This window comes from Serinus canaria, chromosome 1 (assembly GCF_022539315.1).
Source record: "Serinus canaria isolate serCan28SL12 chromosome 1, serCan2020, whole genome shotgun sequence".
In the NCBI taxonomy this organism is placed as follows: Eukaryota; Metazoa; Chordata; class Aves; order Passeriformes; family Fringillidae; genus Serinus; species Serinus canaria.
In genome coordinates, this window is record NC_066313.1 from 84,090,886 (window position 1) to 84,117,476 (window position 26,591).

A 26,591-nucleotide genomic window follows, 5' to 3' on the forward strand; every position below is an offset into this window, starting at 1 on the left:
TAACCTCTGATTAATTTCATATCCTTTGGCCTAATGTCTACTTTACTTCCTCCTGCAAATTACTTATTGAACCAAAAAACTCTCAAAAAATTCCTATGGTTTTTTGTTGTTGTTGTTGTTTTTGTTTTTTTTTTTTTCTTGGTGATTAGAGAAAGGTTACCTTTTGGCATCTCAAGAGAGGTTATACAAATGAGGGACAAAACTCTCTGTTCCACTGGTGGTCTAAGCTACTATACAAGATGTGGCCTTTCCTCATGATAATATTGATGATTATAATGACCAGAAAAAAAATTGGGAAAGGGAAGGGGAAAAATATTGATAGTAATTAAATCATTTGCATTAATGCTTTAGGAGAGAACATGCCAATGATTTGTGAGCCCAGGGCACAAATACTTGTATATTGCACTTGTCATTTGAATAAACTCAGAAGTTGCTGTCTTTGCAATCTGTAAAAGATCTCCTGAATGTGTTAATCTGATCAAGTGTATTGTTCCAGTTTAATTCCAGGCAGCATCTCAGTAAGAATACCGTGTGTATTATGGACTTCTATGGTTTCTTCTCATTATGGTAGGAAAGGAACTTCAGCAGTGGAAAAGTACTTTGATTTTAGCTGAGGAGGAACGCCACTAAGCAAAGAGTTGCAATGAAATACAAAAATCAAATAACTAAGTGCTCATTTGAGTTTAGGCTACCACAATGTTTTATTCTGAATGCTTTTGGAAAATTATCTTATTTTCAATGTACCTTACTGGCATTTTATTTTCTTTCCCATAAATGCATACTGACCTTTCAAGAACTCGGCATTAGTTTTGATATTACCAGAAACCCATAAAGAAAATAGATATTATTCTAAGTAGCAGAATGCTAGAAGACTTTCAGACTGACCCCAGATGTTTAAAATTGCAACTGATGCACTGATATAGGAGAAGAAAAGTATTCCTTACCATTACAAAAAAAGCAAAACAAAACCTTCCCAGGGGCACAGCACAATGTAAGACCTTTAACTCTTGTCCCCAGCAAGATGAGAGAGAATGCCAGGTGGGAATCTGATGTTCCTACCCAGACTGTGCCCTTATGTTACTGGGATTGTTTCAGCTATGAGTGCTCACGTACATAATATGACTTAAGCTCCAATAAGACAAATGTACCTTCAGTTTCTGGCTGTCTTCCATTGCTTTCTAAAAGAGAAATGCTAGGAAAAATATGCCTGGTAAGAAGTACAGAGAATTCATAAGAAACAGATGAACATGTTTCCTTTCTTAAAAAAAAAAGAAGAAAGAAAAAAAACGAAAACGAATGTTGTTGCTATAACCTTGGTTACTTGCACATAACAGATGGGCAGTTATATTCACTACTTACCTACAGCCACAACAGGTTTCTCAAATAGCTTTGTTTACTAATCCTAAATATAGGAGTGGCTGCTTTTATACAGTAGTAATTTTTAATTAATTAGATTCTGATTGCTGAAATTATTTTTCACTCTAGTGCTATAACTGATGCAAATGTTTCACTTTGGAAAAGCTCATGCATTTATATTATCTGAAAAGTGTAGTATTTATTTTTGTTTTATACCAAATAAAGTCAAAAGCTTATGGATTAAGGTAAGCAACAAGATCAAGAGGATATTTTATAAGTGCTGTAACAGAGCTTTCAGCAGGATTGTAAGACTTCTGCAAGCACTGCTTGCAGCATCTAAAATTCACTCTGAATATATGATGTTTAAGTTGTAAAAATCCCTTAACAAACAGTTTGTGCAAGTTCTGCTACACAGAAACATGCAGGAAAACATGATTATATAGAATACCATCAAATCTAATTAAAAACAGAGGGAGAAAGCCAGTAAAATCAGGCTGGTGAAATATTAATGTACTTAATGCTGGAATGAAGCCTATATATCAATGTGAGATTTAATTCCAGAGCGTAGAATTTAAATGCCTGAAAAACGGACTCAGTCTATAGAAATAGAATTAGCAATTCCAATAAAAAATAGATACTCTGAAGGAAAAGTTTTCTGTCCTTGGCTTGAATCCATCTAGGCTGGTCTGCACTGCTCTTCAAAACCATTTAGACCAGCTAAATATTCTGTTAAATTCCCATTACACTGATGGTCTCATTAGAAATGCAAGGCAGTTCTCTCCAAGGGATACAGCCATCACTCTCTCCTAGGAGCAGAAGCTGAAATAAGGTTTCTTCTGCAGCAGCTGCCCCTGTGAGCGACTGTGTTTGCCCTGGTGATGCTTTTCCTCTATAAAGAAAGGGACAACAAGTGCAATTGAATCATACCCTGAATTTTTTAAGTCCTTGGCAGGGTGGTGAGAAAGTGCCCCACAGACCACAGCACTTCCTGAGAATGATGTTTGGGCAGAAGAACCTCCTGAAAAAGGAGAGAGATTGAGGAAAGCAAGGGAACAAACCCCTGTGAGGCCACTCCCCGAACAAGAAAGCCACCAAAAAATGCACAAATACTCAGAAGAAGGGCAGAGTGATGAGCGACATATCAGCAGCTCACACCTAAGTAGTCCAATCAGTCTGAGGGCTTGCCAAAGTTTCATGGCTAATCATGCTCCGTGTGACAGGAGGAAACACGTTTGAGGAATAAGAGTTTTGAAAGTGCTGCTTGCAATTTTCTGATCTGTTTCTTACCTCCCTGCCCCTGCACCTCCAAAGCTTCTCTAGGTGTGATTAGCAGCTATTTACTAACGCTCTCCCTCTGATTTCCGAGCCATTGCTGATGCTGCCACCTAAAAAATATTCATTTCAAGTGTGAAATGAAGTAAGAGTGCATGAACTGCAGCACTGCCTATGTGTCAGCCATTGTGGCAGAAATCTCGGGGAATTTAATGTGTCTGAGACAGAGCTGCCACTGCCAGGTCTCTGAGCTGAATGCGCAGCATCTGATTTAGTACTCACTGATTATTTCCTTACAAATGATCTCTTACTGCCTAATCCCCAGCAGTACAAGCATCTGTCCTTATCCTGGAGTCATCATGAGGGTGAGGTTTGCCCCACATTTCAAGGTACATCATGAATAACCCTCAGATTTTGCTGGCCAGTGGTGTTCCAGCCAGTGCCTGGATGGTGGCATGGAAGATCTGAGGCGTACTTCTCTCTGGGGTAGCTGATTTTAAATAACGTATTGTCTCTAGACACTGTTCAGCTTCCTGTCTGTCTAATAGGCAAACCTGCTTTTTCTCATGTAAAAAAAAATATTTATTGACTCTAACATTATTACAGCTTTAATACTTCCAGCTAATGAGGGGCTATTGCTAGAATTTCTTTATTATTGTTGTTTTTCATATACCTTAAGAAACCCCATATTCTCATTGTCCTTGAGCTTTCGTCTACTATCAGCCACTCCTTTTATCCATATTCCGTATTCTACATTTTCTTTTTGGACTGTAATATGTCATGTATATTTATTCATATTACATATATTTTAAATTTCATGTCTATTGCACAAATAGCTTTTTCTTTCTAATTCCTACTTTTACTTGACCACTGATTCTGAACTAGCTTTTTGTTGGTTTTTGCCTTGATTGTGGAAATGCAGCCTTTTGCTAACCTAACAAACTCTGCTTTAAAAATTTCAAGCTGCCTTGCTTCCAGGCTTTTCTACCCCATCAATTTATGGTCAACAATTTCTTATGCTTTGGGGCACCCACCTTCCTTATTGGGACTATCCTTTACTTTTCTAGCTTGGACATAATGAAATCGTGATCTGGTTCACCATGTGCTTCCCATCCACAGACCAATTTATCTTTGTTCAAAGGAAGGGTGAGAATGTCTGGTAAAAAGTCATCAGTGCTAGAAAAGTGCCACAAAAACCATTTACAACCTTTACTCCACTCCAAAGCTGTCTGTGTGGACCTCTGATGATTCTCCAAACTAAGACCTCTAAAATCCACCTGATTAATCTGCCTTTCCTTTACAGATTGATGCCAATGGAGCATCTTCATCCCCTCTTGTAACTGGAGTTGATATTCAGTTGATATTTTGTCTCTGGGATAAAGAAGAAGTTTGTTGGATATCCTGAGCTGAAGTTTTCCATGTCAAGAAAGGCTAGAGGAGGAAAGGAACAATTTCCAAAGGCACATGGCTGACTGGCTGATACAGAGAGGCTATTGCAGGATATATGAATGGCACAGGAACATATGGGAACTATACCTCCTCCATTCCCTCTGCAGCTCTAGCCAGTAGAAGCACATCTGTGAAAGACACACCAGGACCCCTGAAGTTTTCAGCATTTCCTTTCAAATGCTTTGCCCAGCCATTTCCTGGAAAGTCACTAAATGTATTTTACTCAGTCCCGTCTGCAATACTTATAGCTTCATTTAGTTTTAATATAGTTATAAATGGGCTGTAGCGGCCTGCTTTTTTTAATAACTAAGTAAATGAAACCCTGTCTGTAATAATAAATGAACCATCCATCTGGGAGGCCTCCAGTAAAAATTTCAACAGGTATTTATTGCTCCTTTATGTAAACAGTACTCTGGACAATACAAGTGATTATACTCTCTGTCAGCCTTGTCAGGAAGGAGACAGTAGAGTTTTGGATGAAGTTCCATAGCATACACACTGAATTTAGCAGTTTATTTGACTAGATGGAGAAAAAAATGATTAAAACAAGAAAATAAATAGACAAGAATCCAGTTGGCTACTGTGAAAGGAAGCACACAATTTTATTTAAAGATACAAGCTGTGAGGATAATCTATAGAAAATTGACAGGTCTGTAGTGCTACAGACTTCTCACAACTCCAGATGCTACACAGACAGCTCCCTAAACAACCCCACCCCCTCAAAATGGAAGGAGTTTCACTGTAAAATCAACACTTTACAGAGACTTTAAAATATATCGTGCCCTTATAGGCTCACATAGTATGGAAGAGCAGTGCCTTAGGAGAATCTCCAACTGGAGTTGAAACTCATGCTATCCATCCCTGAGGGTCATCCCTTTCATTTATGGACACTGTTCTCACTCTGCAAAGGGCAAAAGCATGACACTTTTCAAGCAATGAAATTTTAATTTAAAGAAATCTCGTTGTGAAAATCATCTTCATACCACTGTTATATTCTGGCTCCTAATTACACACCATTATTGTTGGAATAATACAATGTCAGAATAAATTGTCAAATAACTAATTCTAATAACTAATTTCACTGTGTGGCAAGGTTGGCGAGGGGGGAAGAGAAACAAGAGGCAGACAGACCTGAAAGCTCACACATGGCCAAGGTGATGTGCTATCACTCGGTGCTGAGGAGTGAGCCCTAGGGAGTTCTGTGCATTAAACATGCAGGGGCCATTGCGACTTTTGTCAAAATTTCCAGCCCTCAAATTTCTGTGGGAATGGGCTTAAACCTCTCCCATGAGCAGATTTCTCAGAGCCTTTCATTTTCAGCCAAGATAGGCACAGGGAAAAATGCATTATTTTTTTCCTACCAAGGCAGACTGTAAAAGGAAAGCAAAGCTCTCTGCACAACACCAGGCACATTCTGCCCCATGGGGCAAATGGATTGCTGCTCCTTAGGAGTCCTGCAGCCTGCATGCTTGGCTCAGAGACAGGGAATGCACTGCTCCTGAAGCTCCATCCATGGCCAGGGTGTTTCCAACAGGGTTACCCAGCTTATCAAGCTTAATTTAGTAGGAGATGGTGCATTAGTGATAGTGCTCTCTTTACTCCTCTCTGCTTTAATATGCTGGGGAAGAGATAATCCCAACAGGGCAGACATCTCTGAACTGATAGCAGACCCACCAAAATACAGGAACTCTCAGGTTTGCTTGAGGATGGGCTGAAGGAGGAAGGGAGAGAGGAAGGGGCTGCTAAGGGAGCTCCAGGACTTGGAGCACAAGTTCTGCAGGGACAGGGAAGGTGGAGGCTGGCACTGGCACCTGGGGCAAGTTCATGGCCATGAACTTTGCTGCTGGGGGAGGACAACACATGTGCAAGCTGCAGTGGTCAGCGAATCCCTTTGCTTCCCACAGAGCAGCAGTGAAGGGATAGGTGCTGGTGTAGGGTCCCATCAATTCAAACTGCCCTGTGCAGCTCCACTGAGGAGGGGGTTTTCCCCCAGCTGCCCTGGGGTCTGATGTCACCAAGTGCTTCCAGCCTGCTTGTTTCACTTTGAGATAAACCCTTCTGGGATGCAAAATTGGCTATTCCTCTTTCTGAGAAATAATCTCATTTGGACATAGCAACAGCAAAGATAGTCAGCTGAGGGCTGCTCTTGGATGAGAAGAGTTTTATTCCCAGCATTCAGATGCACATGCTGTGCAGAAATACACCACCTGCACTCCAATATATATGTATTAAAAAAAAAAAAAAAAGAAAAGGAAAAGTCCTTTTTCTAAAAAACACTCTTAGGAAAAAATTATGAATTTAGCTCTCAAACAGTAAACCACACTAAATCTCCTTTCTAATGTCTCTTTTTAAATATACACCAGGGAACAACTCTCATAACTCACTTGAAACACACTATCTTATGAGTTATAGGTCAGTCTTCTATGCTCAGAGTGTGTGTTGCACTTCCACACAACCTTATGAATTTTCCATCCCTCATCATTCATATCATGTCAGAATATCTATTACAAACCCTTGTTTGCAAGAAGGGCTTCTATTTTATCCTTTCCTTTTATCACTGCTCTTAAATTTCTTTCTAGACACCAGCTTGGCATGCTGGCAGTATCACGGTGGCAGTTTCTGAGAAAAAAATCAGTCAAAAATCCTATGTCAGGATTGTAAAGAAACTGCAAAGAAATTGTAAAGAATTGAAAAGAAATTGCCTATTTTAACTAATAGGAATAGTGTATAAAAATGAATTAGACACAATTGTATTCTGATTTCCAACTTCTACCACCCAGCAGCAAACTACCACAACCATCTCATAAAAAATATTCATTTGGAAGTCTAAATGATATCTGATAATGCTTTCTGCCATCATAAAACTTTGGAAATGTTGAATCAACTCAACAAAAATGTCAACAATAATTTTTCACAAAGGCTCAAGCATTGACAAGACTGACTAGAGTCTTGTGTGAGGGATTTAGAGCTAAGGGGAATTTTCTAACACAGTTTAACCATCAGGAACAGTGTGAGGACCAGCCAAAATGCTTGGCAATTGCTAGATTTGAGCAATGCTTTTCCCTAAATAACTAAAGAAGCTTAAATTCTGTATAAAATTATAAATTTCAACATTTCTGAAATGCTGTGGTTTTTTTTCCTTCTTTCAAGAACATTACTTTGAAATATGCTTGTATCTAGCACTGTAACAAGGCTGCCCAAGCACTATAAGGGGTAAGGTAACCTAAATGAAATTATTGGCCCTGAATGTAGTTCTTTTACATTTTGCTGAGAAAATTAACAAAACTATTTTTATTTTCAGTTACCCCACATAATTTCCATTGTATTAAACAAAGTATCAATTACCACTGCTGATTCAGAAGCTAATTTAATTCCATTTGTAAAGTTCTAAACCTAGATATGTTTTGAGTTTCATAGGGGTCCACAGTACATACTGGCTTCTTTCATTTTTTCCCTCTCATTGGCAGTTAATTGAAACTTTCAGTGAAATATTTTTTTCTGTCATCAGTTGTCAGGCTGACATTAATAGATGCAAATATCCTCAGCAGTGTTGTGAGCAAGTGTTGCAATGAACCAAGCACACAGGAGCTGGATTCTCAGATTGCTACGTGACTGAAATGGAAGGATTTGTGTTGCTGGCTTTTTAATTTTGTTTGTTTATTTTATAGAAACCGATAGGAATAAAGAATACTCGCTTAAATCTACTCTGTTACATAGCTGATTGTTTGGTTTGTATGTTTGTAATTTACGATTATCTGATACTGAGTTCCCAGGACAAGAATTCTGTGTAGGCCAAACAGGATCTCCCTATGGCCTCCACCTTTGAAAAAGTGGCTTTAAGTGCCACTTAACTTGCTATTACTTGATGTCAGCTTCAGTCCAATCAAAACAATCACTATTATTTCAGAAGTACTTTTGGGTGTGGAAATAAAATATGCAGAACTTAATATTGTCAGAGCTGTGGATAATTATCTGTTTGATATTTAAATAACAATAAACCCTACAGATAATCATACATGAATTTAGTGCAACTGCAAATAATTTGTGATTAAATATGGTGTCTATATTTTGCAATATATATTAAAAAGTCATATAAACAAGGAATGACACTTGACTTTTGAAGAATTCAATTTAGTAGCAACATTGTTAATGGTCAAAAGTAGATCTCCTGAACTAAATGTATTGGGTTACTTTTATCATCAGTGTCACTCTAGTAAAACCAGTTTCATCAGCAGTTAATTTAGCTCACTCTATTACCTTCAAGGCAAATGACTTTTACTGATCAGAGAAAAAACTTCAGATGTATGTATTATATCAGGCACTTAAATATTTTTAGTGCTGATGACAGCACAGATGGCTGATAAAAATAAGAAATAAAATAGACAAAATGTAGGAGACTGACAATAAAGAGCTTTGAAATATGTAAATTACTTTCCAGAAGTTCTAAAAACCCTTAGATTATCTCCAGCAGTGTTTATTAGTCTAAAGAAATCATTGTGTATTTTTCAGTGTACTACAGAAAGGTTTTTCCTGTTCCAAAAAATGCAGCAACCAGCCCTCATTACATCTTTTTATAAATGTCTTGAAAGCTTCAAGTTTATTTGCAATTGAAAGGAGTTCCAAAGAAGAACAGGGAGTAAAAAAAGGAATTCTGTCAGAATTTTCTTACTGATACTTTCTCTCACTCTTCCATCTAGCTGAACACACTGGCTCTCCTCATTACCAGGATCATTAACTAGTATGAAACAGGATCCATCCTATCAAGACCAATTTGCTCCTGGGCTTCATCCTCTTGCAATGTTTTCTAGGGACACATCTCTGCATAGGTACATTTCCCAACACCCTGAGAAATCAGAAGTGAGCATACCCATGATAATTCTCATTCAGTCAGAAAGAGGAGATAGAGGCAAAGAGATTCACTGCTTTTGAACAAAGTCACTGTTCAGCCAGATTCAGAAACTCCGGGTCCTGCTGGGGTAGGCACTGCCTCAGATGTGCCTGTGACCCAACATCTCACGCTGTTCACTCTCTACTTCATCTCTGAGCCTGCACTAGGAGGAAATTTTAAATGAAAGAAAGCCAAAGCCAAGGTGGGGAGGTGAAGAGGTGCTGAAACTGTATCTTCCTCCATAGAACAATCTCTCTTCCATCAGAACACAGCAGAGCTACTGGAACAGAATATGTCAACACTCCAGAGCCCCTGATTCTCTGGCAAACAAGCATTCCTGACTGAGACAGAGCAAGCGGGTTTTGTGTAAAGAATGCATTTATTCATCTGCAGAATGTTGCAAATAAAAAATGAAATTGGACTGGACGATTTCAATTTCTTCCAGAAAAACCCATAACATTTGACCTATTTTTCGGTATTTTAAATCAAAATTTGATTATTTTAAGCTACATGTGAGAGATCATTCATTCCTTACAAGGATTTGTTATATTGCTTGTTTAGATTAGGATTAAATATTTTACCACGCTGGGACTGTTAACTCTTGACATTCTTTACTGCCACACTCATGCAGTTATTAACTCCTGAAAGTCTTTGGTTTGGGCTGTAATTGCTTCTTCCAGTAGTTTTTTGTGAGATCTGAAACTGCACTTAGAAGTGGCCTTTAAATAGTTGGTTTTCTGGTGGAGTTTTCCCCCATCCTTGTAATAGCTCTGACAATTGGCCTGCTAATTATTATCATGTGATATTAAAAACACATTTCAGCAGATGCATGAAGGAGCAGCAGATAGGTGCCTTCTGCAGCCCTGCCTGGGACCACTGGGGCTGTGTGTGGGATGTCACTGCAGCTGGGGTGATGGTCACTGACTGCCTGTCTGATGGGGACGGCTCTGCTGCCCGTGGTGCCTCAGGTTTTAGCTTTTCTCTTTTTCAGATTCTGTACTGCTTTTGTGTGTACTTCTGAGCTTCACATTAGGCGATAGTAAGCTCTCTTCACAGAGTAGGTAGACAAAAGAATTCCTTCTCTAGCTGGGGACCAAGGACAAATGATCCAAACCAGGCCCAAGAGCATAAACAACAGTGGACTGAAGAGAGGAAAACAAGAAGGATGGGACTTTACTAGCTAAAGCTATAACTGGACAATTCACTCCAATATGCTAATGGACCAGAACTTATAAAAGCGTGAGACCTCGTGACGGGTTGTCCATTTTGTGACTATTCTGGGTTCATCTTGGGTGTAGCCCTGGCTGGGCTCTTGTGCTGCCCAAGGTGTATCTATTGAGGCCTTCTAATAAATACCTGCCTAATTCTGTAACTCTGTCTAGTCTCTGTTCTAGGTCAGCCTCCATAAGGCATCACCAGCATGGCTTTCCATGGGCCCTGGCTCTGCCCCAGGACAGTGCTGCCATGGCAGTGACCTGGCAGGCGGGCAAGCACACCCAAAATTAGCCAAACACGGTGCCATGCTTGGGGGCGTGCTTTGTCACAGCCAGAAGGGCTGGCTGAAAATGAGCTTGGAAGGATGGCCATGCCCTCTGGGGTGCTATGGGAATGAGGGGGAGTGGTGCCCATAGCCTGCAGCACCTTCCCATGCACAGGTCTTGGGGCTACTTCTGATGCAGCTGAAACATCAGCTGAGACTCTGTCCCACAGCCCCAGCTCTGAGCCTGCAAAGGGTGAAATGGAGACACAGGAGGGACCCTTCCCTAGCTGCTTGTGGCTCAGGGTCAGTCCCCAAGGAGTTCTGGGGTGGCACTCAGGGCTGGGATGAGGGACACTGTCACACATGCCCCAAGAAGCCACACCAGGGGCTTTAAAATGTTGAAGACCTGGGCAAAAGCAGGTCTTCAACATTTTAAAGAAATGAGAACCTTGTTTGTTGTTAAATAGCTAGAACTGAGTGTCTAGCTATTTAACAACAAACAAGGATATTTGGGACTGGAACCCAGGTCACAGCCCCATTTTGGGGCTTCAGGCACAACATGAGCCTTTTGCATCTTTGCTCTGACACCACTCCTAAGGTGTGAGTGTCCTCTGACACCCAGGAGCAGGAAGAGGGCAGGGAGCTGGCGCTGGCACACCCTGCAGGGCATCACTCCTGGGCACCACCCCAGCCCTGAGCTGCTCTCCTTCTCTGAGGACACTGAGCTTCATCTGCTCTGCAAAGACTGGAAGGAATAAGGAGGAAGGTACTAGTGAGAATTCACTTTGTGGCTTTAGCAGGAGCATCTTCAGTGCTCTGCAAAGATGGTGATGCTGCTGTATCACATTACCACTCTGGACAGGTAATGAGTGGGAGCTGTATAATGTATGGTGAGCATTAGATCACCAACCTCTAAGAGATTTAGGGAAAAGAAAATAATAATACACACTGAAAAATAAATAGATGCAAACTAGGACATAGAAATATTTTCCATAGAATGCTGATTAATGTTGCATCAAATCACAGTAAAATGGCTCCCAAGGCTCATTTTCCTATTTGTAAAAGGGTAACAATGATTAGCTTTACCAATGTTTGTAGCAGGCTTTGAGAGGGGTTGTGTGTTCAAAAGAAATATTAATGACCTGAAGAGGTCATTAGTTTGGGGATATGGCACCAAATCCCCTCTGACTCTACCTAACAAATCATACAGCGAAAAATGAACTTTCATCTGCACTAGCTTCAGGCATATTTTAAGTTACTTAAATGAGTGTAATTGCAAAATAATTTTATTCCACTGTTTTATAGCAGTTTTCCTGTTCTGCCAAAGGCAAGACTGGCAAGCCTTGAAGAACAGGAGGCTGCTGAGAGGATCATATTTTGTCAGGACTTCTCAGTCCAGAGGATTCACCTTGTCTCAGCTAACATCCCATCACACAGGACCAGCACCCTGAGCCCCACCACGGGCAGGGCACCCCTGATTTACACCACTGGCACTTGGTCTGAGCACCTGATGAGGTGCTAACTATAGCAGGTCTGTGTGACTTGACTATAGTCCTAGAGGTAATTTCCTACACCTTATTACCACATAATAATGGCCTCTTAACAACCAGGCTAATCAAGAATTAATGAGGCACTAAAACACTTTTAGGAACAATGAAGGATTTAAAAATTTCTCTTATGTGTTTTATTTAAAAAGCAATTAATTTAATAGTTACTGCCCTTACTTTGGAGTCATATAAAAAGTCTTGGTACTTATCAAATGTATCAGTTGAAAGTTTTATTCATTTATCAGTTATTTACTTATGTGAGGCTGCACATAACCTCAAGAGAGTAGAACCAGATTTGGGCCCTGTCTGCCTCCCTCATGTAATTCCATCTGTCTGCTCAGACACTCCCCCGTTCTCACATGGTGAAGTACAACACCAAAATCAGAACAAAGCCCAAGTTCACACTACTGCCAAAAAGGGATTTTTTTTTCCTTATCTCTGGAAACTAGAGTGTCAGGGATTTTTAAATTTGTTTTCTTTTGTTGGTGGGGTTTTGGGTTTTTTTTTGGTTGTTGTTTTGTTGGGGTTTGTTTTGGGTTTTTTTGGTTTTAGTTTTTGGGAAGAGAGGGTACAATTCAATGGGGACCCATCCTTGCAGAGGTTTTCAAGAAACAGAGTGAAATAAATGGTGGGAAAAAAGTAGGGATAATTTATGCTGCTAAAAGATTTCATATCAGCGACTTCATGCTGAATTAAAGCCCAAAAAATATGTGCCTTTACCATTAGCCTGGAAGGGATAATCAAAACAAAAACATGTTCAAATTTGACTTATTTTTTAAAATTTCCTTCTGTGGTGTAAGGATGGGGGATATATCCTGGTTTGCTGAGAAAATCCCCAAATAGATCATTCTGTGACAGATAACAGTTATGGTTATTAATTCCACTGCTGACATTGAAATTACACTGATTCCCAACATAATAGATAAGTAAATAGCACATCAGAAATTCTCAGATGCTTCCACACTTCCTATGCAATCAAAAAAGAGAACTCCCTCATTAAATAATACACTGTCAGAAAAGGCAATTTGATTAAATAAACCTATCTGTCAATCATGCCTAAAGTTATAAAAGGAAAACATTTTGTAGCTAAGTAAAACTTTTCTCCTTATTAATATTTCTCTCTCTATTTTCTTTTTCTTGTGTGATTCTTAAAAGGGAAGTAATGAAAAACTACATGCCCCAAAGGAAGATTGGGGCAATACCTAGCACCTGACAAAAGATTTAAAAGTTAGTCTTTACCATTAAACAGAGATGACAGGATGGAAAAATCAAAGGAGAAAGGAGGCAAATGAGGATATGCACTAATCCAGAAACCTGAGCTACTGTGGGTGTATTTTTTGTATCCCTTGTTAAATACATCTCTTTACTTCTTTTCTGTTTTTCAGGAGACATGGAGACATGTTTTGAAAGGAAGAAATAGAAAATGGGGCCAGGTGAAAAGCAGTAAGAAATGAGGCTGCAGGTGATGAATCCTGACAAAACCAGGAATGCGATGGTAGGAAAACAACAGAAAGGTAGCAGCAAGGAAGAAACTGAAGGGTAAAAAGTAGAAGGGGTGGATGGCAAAGGATGGACAGCAAGTAACAAGTCAGGGAAAGAGAAATCAGAAATCATAGTCTGCACTGGGCCTAAGGTGCCCAAGGATACCTGGAGAGTGGGTAGGGTTTTGGGGCCATTCCCCAGGTTTGTTCTACTGGGTTCCCCTCTGCCCCATTCACAGTGCCACACTACCAAAGCATCAAACACTACCAAAGCAGCAGCAAATGAGGCTACATGTTACCCAGCTGCATTACAACAACAGTGGGGTTAATTTTTCATGCTACTTAATTTCATCAACACTCTGGGCTAGGGAGACAACTTTTTCGAGTTGTGTAACATGGTGTGATGGGTGGAAAGTCTCTGAACGTCACTGTGTCTGGTGGCCAAAGATGGAAACAGGGTCTGGCAGCTTCCTCTCCTTGGCTTTGGGAGGCAGCAGCTTCTTAGGACATCAAATACTTAATTAACTGAGCTGCAGAATTGTAGGATAAGATTCATACAGTTCCTTCTCTGATGGGAGAGTGTCAGCCTGGACCGTGCTGTTCTTGGTGAGTCCTTAAAGCTAATGCAACTCATACAGAAGACATTCTTTGAAAAGAACCAGAGATTTATTTGAATAAAAATCTGAGTGGATGACAAGAGCATGCAAAGAAATAAGATGAGATTTTAATTTCTCTCAAGTAGAAAAATATAAGCGGCTTGAGCAGGAGGTATTTGCTTTGCAGCTAGGCACCCGACCTTTTATGTTCTTCAGTGCACAGAAAGACTTGTTCTTCTCATACTGAATTCATAGCTCTGCAATGTCATTGAGCCAAATGGGATCATGCTAAAGAGATACTTGGCCATTTCTGTTAGATAAAGATAAATCAAAATAATTTTAAAAGGAGTGCTGTTGCTTTATATAATCTTTTCACAAGGCCTGGAGATGATGGTTATTATCCACCTACTTTTGTCTGAGGGAAATATATACAAATTTGGAATAATATCAGTATTATAGGTCCTTCTACAAATCCTATCTTTAGCATTCAGCTTTCTGCCCACCTCTCACTGTTTATGTATTATGTATGTCTTTATATTTGTTTAGTCTTATGTGTTACATACAGTAATGAAACCCCTAAAATCCTGGATGACAAGTCTTCTGTTATCATTCCTCTGATCTCTCTTTATTCCATTGTTTCCCAGGCTGCAGAGCTGGCAATTTGGTCCCTGACTCCTGCCTGCTCAGCACCAGTCACAGGATGCTGCTGTGGGTGCAGCAGGGCTCCCCACAAGAGCTTGCCTGCTGAAGAGTGGCATCAGCCAGCCACTCCTAGACAGGAATGAAACACATGCAGAAGGCTCAGGGAGAGGTTTCCTTCTCCTGAATACAAAACCTGCAAGAGTAAAACTCTGGGAGAGGACAGGACATCCGTGTTTCCTGGCCTCGGAGCTGGATCGCTCGCGCAGCGGAGCCATGCTGCGGCTGCCGGGCTGCGGGACGATGCTCAGGGTGCTGAGGGCAGCTGGGAGGCATGTGCAGGAGAAGCAGACCTCCACTCTGACCAACACCTCTATTTTCCCCCCCTGCTCATTCCATGTGCAGTCACTTTGCAGCAAGCCCTTTTTCTACATGTGTAAGTCATCCTGCCTTTACTGAGGCTGCTCTCAGTAAAGCCTGCTCCTCTCAGGGAAATGCTTTCTAACTGAACTGGAGATGGGCAGCACAGCACAAACGCAAATCTAGGTACTCACAGGAATTCTTGGTCTTTCAAACAATAATACTGAAAGAAGTCCTGCTAAAAGGCATCATGCTTTTCTGTAATTATTTATGAGATCAAAATCTTCTCATGTGACAGAGGAAAACCCAAATTTTTTTAACAGTTTGTGGCAAAAGGCTTCATTGTTTTTTCCACAGAAGTGTATAGAAATTGCTGTTGCTTACAGTTATTACAAGTATTAAAGTTTGTGCCTCATATCGCATTTTTATATGTTGTAAGGAAAACAAGGATTTTACATGAGCAGGGACCTGAATTGTTTCTTAAGACCAAAAGTTAAAACCAATACAGACCAAAGTAATGACAAATTGTTTTTGAGGGTATGTTCTGTGATGTTCTGGGGTTCCCAGCCCCAGACCTTCTCCTTGCCCTTTGCTGTATTTGGCCTTCATTGACACTACATCAAGACAGGTCACACATCTGGGTGCCTGCCTCATCTCCCTGGGGAACTTCAGAACAGAAGGCTCCCTCTCTGCCCACTTAAATGATACAAAAATTGGTCATCAAGCCAGATACAAAAGGGAAATTTGCTCATTCTTTGTCTATATTGTGCTGTTAAATACTTTAAAGATATTATTTGTGCTGATTTGTCTGCTCTGCTTTGATAGTAGGAAAGCTGATGGCAAATGTACAGAATTTTTACCCATAATTGCACTAAATTCTAATACAATTAAATATACAGTAAGTTCACATGATTATCAGGTAACAGATCAGTTCTGTTTTAATTTAGTGTACCTGATTTCGCACACCTCCTGGAGTGTGTCTCTGAAGAAATATGTCGAGAGACTCCTTCCCTCTACCGACAATTGCTTACAGTTTATGCCGTGAAAGGAGGAATCAGCACAAATGAATCCTGACAAAATATCTTACAAAACTAATAAAAATCAGCATGCAGAAATGCCAGCTGTAATTGCACTATTTTGCCATAAAAGGTCTGTGGGCCAATCAAACCATGTGGTTGTTTTTTTTTTTCCTTTGGAAAAACTTAGCTTTTATCTTTGTAAGTCGGTGGTGCAGTTGCCCTGATTTTGGAATGATCAGTAAGTATAAGCCTTTTGAATCTCAGGAACAATATACCTCATCCAAACCTTTGTCCTGATTCATCTGCAGCTTTGATAGCTTCAGTGTGTCACCCTGCTTGCTTGTCAAATCTATCATCAGTTCTAAAACTGCCGATAAATATATTCCACATCTCTTTTGGGAGATGAGGCTTGTCTGCATGCTAAACAAAGAACAGAATGCACAAAGCCAAGATACACGCTGAGATATAATATTCTCCCTCTTAAAATACCACAGGTGAAACGATAATGTGGAAATATTCTTACCCTGAGGAAGGTAGATTCCAGTTGTAGCTTAGCAAATCAAAGACCAGAAAACTTGCTTGCAATAACATCCTAACAAATCCAAAGGGTTATTTTTCCCCAGTTAAAAAATATCCACACTCTGACTTTTAATCCAAATCCAAAGATTAAGGCAGAAGAACTTCAATAATTTGTTTAGTTAGGTATGAAAAGTAATTTGTCATGAAACTGCCAGCCTGCCACTATAAAGGTTAAAAAAAATCATAGCTATTCATGGCTGATCAGTCAGACTTTTCCACACAGGAAAATTCATCATCATTTCAGGTTTCAGTATCTTTTTGTATTTTGCATGGCAAATAAAAAGTTGTCCACCAAGCTTGAAATGTCTCTTTTTTTCGAGTTGGTCACTCTGTGGGAGAAACAGGCGCTTCTTTAGATTCCTTTAATTTGTTCTTCATAGTCATAAAATAAGTTAATAGCAAAAGGAGGGAGCTTCTCATTCAGAATCTCACTTGTTATTAAAAAATTTTATCTGTCTACCAATAAAGTATAAATCTAAGGCACTTCAGATACCAAAATCTTTCCATTCGTGGACGAGCTTAGTGTTCAAATGTTAATAGGATGCCTGCATTTAGGGGGAAAAAAAAACCCTAAAAACTTGGCCTGTATTCAGGCTCAAGAGTCTGTGAAACAGACTTTTTCCATACTATGACCTCAGTCTTAGGATTTCTCTTTTGCAAAATGTTAGTTATTTTTCTTGGCAGGTGGCCAGAACCCTGTATCTCTCTTTCCTCCCCTCTCACCCTCCTCCTCTCCCCACCCTCCAGGCTCACAAACACCTCTCCTCTTCCCATCACCCAGCAATTCAGCCCTGAGATGAGGTAACCCCCCCTCCCCTGCTCCCATCTTTGGCTGACAAGGTGTGGAGAAAACGATCAGGTTATGACATCCTGGAAGTATCGAACGCTCCCAATCGCTCTTCTCTTCCTTTGGACCCATTTTGTTTTGTTTCCCTGCCCCAAAGCCCTGGGCAAAGCCAGCAGCCCCCCGCGCACAGCAGCAGTGGTGCCCCCGCCAAGCATCAGCTACGGCGGGTTTCAAGTTGCAGTAGCTTTCGCCCAGGGTAGAGAATTTCCAAAATGTGTTACCCTGGCAACCAGGAATTTTAGCCCAGCAAAAACCAGCACCACGCACACCGTGACTCCAACGTGCGAGACGCCGAGCTTCCATTTATCATTTTCTTCAGAGAGAAAATACAGCGTGGGGTCGGTGGTGTCTGCCTTCCTGGAGGCATTGCCAGTGAAACAGACTTCTTCCCAGCTACCTGCATCTCCTGATTGTCCTGGAAACCCCTCTTGAACCACTGCATTCCGAGCTAATACATAACGCATACAAAATTCCTAATTAGTCCCCTAAAATTGACAAAGTCCAAGGAAAACAGTCCCTAAGAGAAAAATATGCTTTCAGTATATTACAGGAAAACATTTCCTCAAGCATGATAATATTTTGTCCAGTTAAGCTGGTCAGCTTTACTCTAAATGGCATTTAATGAACACTGGTGATACAGAAGCATTTTTTGACTTGGTATAAAATTAGAAATGATGCCCTGCATAATATTAAGTTTTCCAATGGGACAAAAGCTACTGTTTTGGAGTGAAGGTTTCTCTTGCATAAAACCACTTTCCCCTTCAGCTTTGAGCCAAGGGTAGCATCAAAATAAGGTCAGCTTCCAGCAACTAATTATTTTTCTCTACAGTGTGCAGAGTACAGGTAGATAGTAAAGGTGAAGGTGCTACACAAGAGGGTCTGTATCAAGGGTACTTTATAAATAAAACTCTGCATTGAGCCATAAGGGGGGTTAATGCAAGCTATTTGTTATATCTGGTAAAAGAGAGGGATAGCATTTAAAAATAGGACAGTGAAAGCCCTATCTCACCCCATCTAAGTCATAAAAAACTTCCCCAGACCTCAGTAGTACTTTTATTTAGCATTCACCTATCCCCGTTTTTGTTGACATCTCAGATAATGCTTTTTTTGGTCTGACTCAAAATCAACAGAAGCTCAATTTTGTCCCAGGAAAACCACAGCTGCAATTAAGGTCAGATTGGGTTTCCATATGTTTTCTTTCTGAACCGAACAAATCAGCTCCAACTCATCTTCTTTCAGGGAGATCATATTTTTGAGATCTTTTTATGACTTTAGGTACTATTTAAAGATTATTTTTACTTGTATCAACTTTGACTACTGTGTGTCTCTATTTTTTACATGGCAAAAAGATGACCAGTAATACAAATTTATTCTTTCTCCTTAACTTTGTAGACCTTAAAGACAGATTCAGTCAAGATGTGTGTGAGCAAATGTCTTCCAAGAAAATGTCTTTGTAGCATTTGAAGAAAATAGACTTCTTGGGGTCAACTTACAATAGGGTTTTTTTGTGAACTATCAGCAGCATTGTGCTCAGTAAACTCAAAAAATCTGTGCTCAGAAAAGGTTAGGAATTGGCAGGAAAGGTTCACATCAGCATTGTTACAATACTACAGTGACTCTGATGCATCCCACAGGTGAAATCACTTCATTTTTGGGAGTGGGAAGTTATGGCAGAATTACATTTTTAACAGTCTATATATTTAACACACAGAGAAACACTCTGTACATGGACTAAGGGTAATATTTCAGGGAAGATGGCAGAAAAGAGGAACTTTTTCATGGAAATATGAGAGCTGAGGAGGGGGTTTTAAAATTTTAGCTGCCCTTGCTTGACTGGCTGAGCAGAGTGAGAATCTGGCTGTGTTAGGGTTTAGCTCTGCAAGCTGAGGCTCAAGTAAACAGGTGGAATAGTGCAATGAAACCAGCCTTCTTCTTCTGCCAGAGACTTAGTTCATGGATAAACACCAGACTTTCACTTGTGCAGTTTTAAAGACCTCCATCACTCTGAAAAACACTGCCTTCATTCATCATAGTGAGGGGTTGTTTTCTTTCTTTCTTTTTTTTTTCATGGACTGCATGACTTCTCTCAGAAACATCACAGATATACATTAAAAGCCATTGATATAATAAAGTTTTTAGAAACAAAACAAACCAAAAATTATCACAAAGGGTGCTATTTCATATTGGCTACCATCCTTTGGAAGTTGTGCTCCTCAGCAAAGCAGGGTCATTGGTGGCTCATGAGCAGACTGATGTGCCCCAGGACAGCTCTGGATAGAGCCCGTGGAGTTACTAAAAGAGTTCTCACCAAATCACTGGCTGATGTGTCTGCTGCAGATGTCCTTGCCATCTAAAATGCCCACAAGCTGAGCTGTGAGAGATTAGAAAGTTGCCCCAGTATCTTAAAAGGAAAGCTGAAAAGTGGATTATAGCCCATAAAAGTGTGTGCAGCCCTTTATTTTTTGGAACCAGCTTCCTCACTAGCATGGATTTCACCCCTTCCATTGTCCTCCAGGCCCATCTGTTAGCTATTTTCTGGTTCAATTGACTTGATCCATCATGGTCCTTTTGGCAAACAAAGGGAAGGATATTGAAGATGTACTGCTGGAGGGTTTTTTCCTCTGCAGTTTGCATGCTTTGTCCCTTCTCTGTTTGCCATCTCTCCCTCCACTTCAGCAAGATTAAAGCCAAATCCTTCTAATTTAAACTGTGTGACCCTTGTCCCAAGACTGAAACTCTAGGGAGAGGATGGGAGAATGGTGATGGGGCAGGAGCTGCCACTGATCACCAGGTCTGCAGGCACCTGGGAAGGGCAGCAGCTTCTGCTCTCCCTTTCTCCTTACATGTGGCATTCCTCAGGACATTTACCATTTACTACCCACGTCTGCCTTTGAAAACTTAAACTACTACCCATTTCCTTTACTGTTCTGGGTGAGTAATCCTCAGCTTTTTTTACAAGACATTACATTTTTCAACACTTTGTACAAATATTAATGAGATATTCTTCATGGTGGTCTAATTATTTTAGCTGGGGAAAAGCCCAAGGTTAACGTAAAATAACTTGCACCAGGGCTTTCAGTGAAGTGAGGAAGGATTAAGGCTACTCTTCCAGCTCCCAACGTCCCATTAGACTGCAGCTGTTGCCTGAGAGACTTGAGGTCAAGACCACACGTCAGCCAGATGTGAGAGGACAAACTCCCCGAGGGCTGAGCTGGATGGTGAGCTGGCAGCACTTGCTCAAACTGATCACCTGTATTTGAGACTGGTTCTCTCTGTTCTCTGCAGGCACCTTGTAACCCCTCTGCCTCAGTCTTCTCATTGCAGAAGGGGGAAACCAGCAGGTGACTTCAGCTGTTGAACAACTATCTGTAAGCCAGTCTGAAGATGCAAGGGGCAAGACAAGAGAGGAAGAAAGATGCTTTGTGACATGAGATGCTCGTGCCAATACAAACGTGTCGCATCAAGCAAGAACAGCAGTGATGTTGCTCCAACATGATGTTTCTTTCCTGAAGGAGAATCAGGGTGGTGAGAATGATGAGCAGGTGTTGGATGGACAAGACACTGTAGCACTAATGTCTGCAAATGGGCAGCTTAGAAGCTGCTGACTTTAGTGCTGTTAATGAAGATCCCCCTGAGCAAACCATTCTGCACGTGATGCTGGGGACCAGTACAGGGAGGGAACAGAGCCATCATCTATTTCTGCCTGGCAAAAGCAAACAAGCCAACACACACAAACACACATACACTGTGATCACTGTGATTCTCAGAGAGTATTAGCAAAGGACAAAACCTGCACAACTGCCATAAATTATAAAAGCCTCCCTCAATCTTGGTTAATTCTCTTGTAAAAAGGGAGGGGAAAATCTGGAGCAGCTCAGCATGAAAACAATTGTGGGAGGGTTAATAAAGAGGCAGCACTGAGGTATCTGGTTGCTAGCCCTGATATCATTAAGTAAGTGCACTAGAAATGTCGAGGTAAATGCATAGCAGTGAATCACAGTCAGGCATGATTAACCTTGGGTAGTCTGAACTGGAAATCATTTACAAACACAAAGGTACTGAAGAACATTGCAACAGACAGTACATCGAAAGTCATTCCAAGAGCAGGAGTCACGCTGGGCACCTTGTATATTTGTGCCATTTAAAAATTATTGCCATATTTTGCACGTGGGAAGATGGAAGATCCCAGATCTCTGGCTCAGGGAGGTGTTTCTGTGGCCCTGCAAGGTCCTCTGAAACATGTGCACTGGTTGGAATCACTTTGCCTTGCACAAAAGTTTTATAAAATTAAAAGTTTTAATTACAACAACCCGAGGCTTACTGAAAGGACACACAGATCTGTCAAAGAAAGACTAAACTCGTGTAACTGCAAACATCAAAGAACCAAAGACCGCTCTTCCTTCATCCATACCCGTGTCTTAATGCAACTCTTCAGACTCTAGTGGTAAAAACACAGGAGGGGAAAGGATTTTAATAAAAATCAGATATTTTAAACAAAATTTGTGAAAGTTTTCTGACCCTTGAAAATTGACCCTCTGATCACAAAACCAAAAGAACAAAACATCACTAGATATTTCTGACCACTCCTAAAAGTTTGGAAATGCTCAGCAAAGCTATAACCATATGACCCACAGAGAGCTATATATATTGAGTACAATGACAACAAAACCCCTTCAAATACAGAATGCTCATGGCTTTAAAAGCATTCAATTACAAGGAACATGAATCAACTGGGGAAGACTCCAGACAGCTTAACACTTCTGTATTGTTTGCACCTTTTATTGCAATTCTTTAGTGCCAGCTCAGGTGATTATTTTGAATGCCAAGGCAGTGAAAGCCATAGGAATATTGTGCAAAATGATCTAAGCTCTGCTTAGATTTCCTTCCCACTTTTCCATCAGTCTTATTCTCCTAAATCCATCTCCGTTATCCTTAGCATTGCAATAACTGCCTTTATTCATCTGCCTCATTAAGGTGCTGCATCAATTAATATGCATCATCTAATGCCTACTATTTTTTAATGTTTAATATTATTATCAGTGGAGAGCTATGTCGTAATGAGTCTATCTAGGGAGTTAGATGCACAGGAAAAGCCCCTATGCATAATGCTGCTCCAAATGATTCCTGTACCCAAAGCCTCTGAACAGAGCACTGTGCATTCTGCACTCTCAGTCTGTGTACTCTGGGAGGTTACAGATAGCACCTCTGCTCCTGGGGCTCCAGGTCCCAGGGTTATGTTTGTTTTTGAGGACCTGGAGCCCAGTGGGCAAGGCACGAGGGTTTCCTTGAGGGGAGATGTCATGTTAATGCTTGGTTCACAAACGCCTGGCTGCCTGATTCAGGAGGGTAATCAACCTGTCCTTTGAAGCTGCATAAATAATGTTTGGATGGAGGTAGTATATCTGCACCAGGGGTGAATTAATGCCATTGAATCATATAAGCTTGGCTAGAGTGTGAGGCTTGTAACATGCCTGAGGAAAATAAAAAAGACATTTTCAAGGAAAAAACATTAATTTAATCCTCCCTATCTTTTCTGTAATTTTCCTCTACGCAAACATGACTTTGGGGGAGGCTTTTTTTGTTGCTGTTTGTTCCTGTTTCACAGGGAAATGCTGATTCAGGGTGAGTTTCTCCATGTCAGTCCTAAAGGTGCCATCTCTCTCCTACATCAGCGTTGCTCCTTTTCAGCACCCCTGCCAGGACATGCCAGCTGGACTCCTCTGACACTCTGAGAGGAGTGACACCTTGCAAGAGGGTACAGCGCTTTTACCCACAGGGAGCCCTGGCAGCATTCCTGTCCCTTGCACACCCCTGACACTTCCAGCTGGGCACTGCTGCAGCTCTTGCCACGGCATGGTCTTCTCCATGTGCATCAGGGAAGAGAACATCCATCTGCAGAGAGACTAGGCACACAGGCTCACAGGTCCATGTGCAGGTGTGCACTGCAGGTTCTCCTGGCTGTGCATCGTGTGCACAGGTGTGAACTGCTGCAGCCCCAAAAGAGGAGCTCTGACTTGTGACTGCCTGAGATACCAGGGATAAAAAGCTGTCCTAGAAGATGGTGGAAAAGAGAAGAAACCTAGGAAAGGCTGACAGTAGGGTGGCATAAAGAGAACTGGGGTGTTGGTGTATGCCTACATATCAGTGTGAGTTACTCTCCTTCACTAACACTCACAGATCCAGCCCTCTGTTGAGGAACATGTACATCTTTAGTTTGCTAATGGCTTTTACTTGTCTTCAGTTTCTGATCTCTGGTTTTCTCTATTCCCAGTTTTTTATCTCTTTCTGAAAACCTGATGTTTGCAATTCCTTTTCCAACTTAACTGTATCAGTCCCAATTTCTTCCTTCTCTTTTGACCCAACACTTGTTGGGTCCCGTCTCATCTCCTCTTTTTAATCCTGCCTCCATTTCTATGGAATTTCCCTAACTAGAGGGGCCTCTGGTTCCTGAAGGCAGTAATTTATCAACAGTAACAAATTGTTTCTGCCTCTAAAAATTTTTCTGGGAACCAATGCATGCTGTGGGGTAACCTTAGAATATAGTAATAATTTAAAGATAAGCATTAGAAATATACTGTATCTAGTAGATACAGTTTCAGAAGGTACCAAGCTCTCTTATTAGGCAAGGAACCTTTCACACCTAACCAGATTTTGACACACTATATCACCCAGTATGTAGTCTCAAATCCAACCCATAACCATTTTGGGGTGTACCTCTGAACATGTATTTTGTGTTCAGAGATACCACTACTGTGGTTCAGAAATCTTACAGGATTTTAATCCAATGAAGAAGAAAAGAACATTCCTCATCAATAAAATACTAACTAGAAAAAACACTGTGGAGGATGGCTTATGTTTTACATACTGCTAAATATCAGTAAAAATAAATGTGTTCATTTCTCCAAAATACCTCCAGATGGCATTAAAACCCTTCTTCTTTTGGTCTTTATTGCAATATTATTTTTAAAAATGATAATTATTGAAATCATTCTATTAAATGTTCCCAGCAATCATGCTATCAGAAGGCATAAGGTTGCTAATGCTTAATTCATTTAATAAGTTTGCCTAAATGTGCTTGCATACTATAATTACATTCCACAACACAATCTGCAGGACAAGCCATTTCTTACACCGTGTCAAATCTTTTCCCAGATTAATTTCCAGAAGATTTTTAATGCGTATTTGCAGCAGAAATCAAAACGTCCCACCATAAATCACTGTTATTGTACCTCCTTCTGTGACTGCTTTTGGCCGTGTAACAAATGGTGGCACCTTGTGAGATTTACATGATATAATGCTCTGAATTTAAATAACAGGAATCAGAAAACATAAATTATGGGCCAGATGCACTCTAAAACTCACATGACTGACTGTTACAAGAACTTCTCTCTCTCAAAGGGATTAAAAAGGTGAATGATTTTGCAGAAATTCATAATGCTCCTGCCTGGTAGTTATTAAAAGAATTCACTTATCTCGCTTAGTTTGGAAGACTGATGCTATTTTTTAAATTTTTTAGCTTGCAGCCCATCTGTTTCATAGACTGGTTGATGTTGGCAAAACAATTCAGTCTTTTGTATAGTAGAGTAAAAAATGGTAAAAGCTTCTACTGTTGCACTAAAGTGAAGGTGAACACTGATATATTACAAGTGCCTGTTCCTATCTATTTCTTGACTTCTTTCGTTAATTCAAAAACATCAACAAAATCGTGAGAGACCAGAGATAACTGTAATTGGATTTCAAGTAATTCAGAGGTGAAGCTGCAGACTGCAGTCTTTTAAAATTACATCAGTACATCAAAGGCATATGTGACATGATGTTTTTTAGCAAGTGTGACAAACTCCAGCAGCATTAAGGTAATGTTGAAGTAAGGTTCTAAAGGCCAGCCTTGCCCACCCAAAAAATAATCTCATATCTATTCAGTGTGATATGGAGCCATTTCACTTGCAAGGATTGCTGACTTACTAGCATGCAGAAGTTCTAGAAATAATTAATGTTTAGTCATTATCTAAAAAGCCATTTTCTGAAAAGCATCAGTGAAAGAGCTTTATCTTAATGAAAACAAACAAATTCTATTTAGCCCAACAAATCTGATAAAAACACAGCTGCCTTCTCCAATCTTAAACGCAAATGTGACTTACGATGTATGGGTTGCGCTTTTCTCTGGGGTCTTTGGCTCTACATCACTTTTCCCTTTAAAAGAGAAGAAGAAAATGACATCAGAAATGGGTCAGTATGAAAACTGCTCAGATGTGACACACCAATGCTTTATCCATGGCTAACACTGACCACTCCTGCCCCACACACAGACAGCTGTGGAGGCAACCTCAGGGCTGCAGGGGCACTGCTGGAGCATTTGCAAGCAGGGAGTCAATCCTGACTTGACTCTTCTTGTCACTGACAAATGCTCCAGAAATGTAGGCAGAGGAACTCCACAAAAGGAGGTGCTTAGAGAACACAGGCCTTACCAGGGAGAGCAGACCCTGGAGCAGTGGAAAGGATTTCTCTAGGGCCCTAAAGCTCTGCTGTTGAGAGTGAACTCCATACAACATGCACTTGCCCCAGAACCCTGCTCCAGGAACAGCAATTATTTCATACAAAGCAAAACAGCATTAACAGGGGATAGTAAGGTAGTGATCAGGGCACAGCTCTGCCAATGGATACTTTGGTTCACATTCATTTCGACACATTAAGGATTTGATCTTTAGCTTCTGTAGGTGGGGGCTGGGAAAGCCCTCTTTACTACGTTTGGCTCAGGCACTCAATGCCAGGAGAAGCCAAGTACCCAAAATCTTGGGAAGCATCAGTGGCCCAAGGGATGCCTCTTCACATTTCCTTAGGAATCATGAAGGTCCTGGTATGCTAGCTTGTGATGATCCCCATCCTGGGTCCAAAATAATATCTGCCCAACACAAGTTAGTTACATAGCACAGACAGTGGGAGGCAGGGTCCTGGCAGGTGGGGCGGTGCTGCTTCTGCTGAGTCAGGCACAGTCCTTCTCCCTCCTTTCGACTGCCTGCCAAAAACCAGCAAGGCTGATGTTTGCTGTAGTTGATGTTCTCTGAGTAACCTGAGAGAGCT

The 26,591-nt window shown here is 40.8% G+C and overlaps 1 protein-coding gene across 1 annotated transcript in view; it reads right to left on the reverse strand.

Moving 5' to 3' along the window:
• AFF3 (ALF transcription elongation factor 3) overlaps nucleotides 1-26,591 on the reverse strand; it is a 326,498-nt gene that overhangs the window by 100,522 nt on the left and 199,385 nt on the right. The window contains exon 7 of the mRNA XM_030234927.2: nucleotides 25,652-25,703. Within this exon, the coding sequence (XP_030090787.1) occupies nucleotides 25,652-25,703 (52 nt within the window). The remainder of the gene's footprint in view (nucleotides 1-25,651; nucleotides 25,704-26,591) is intronic.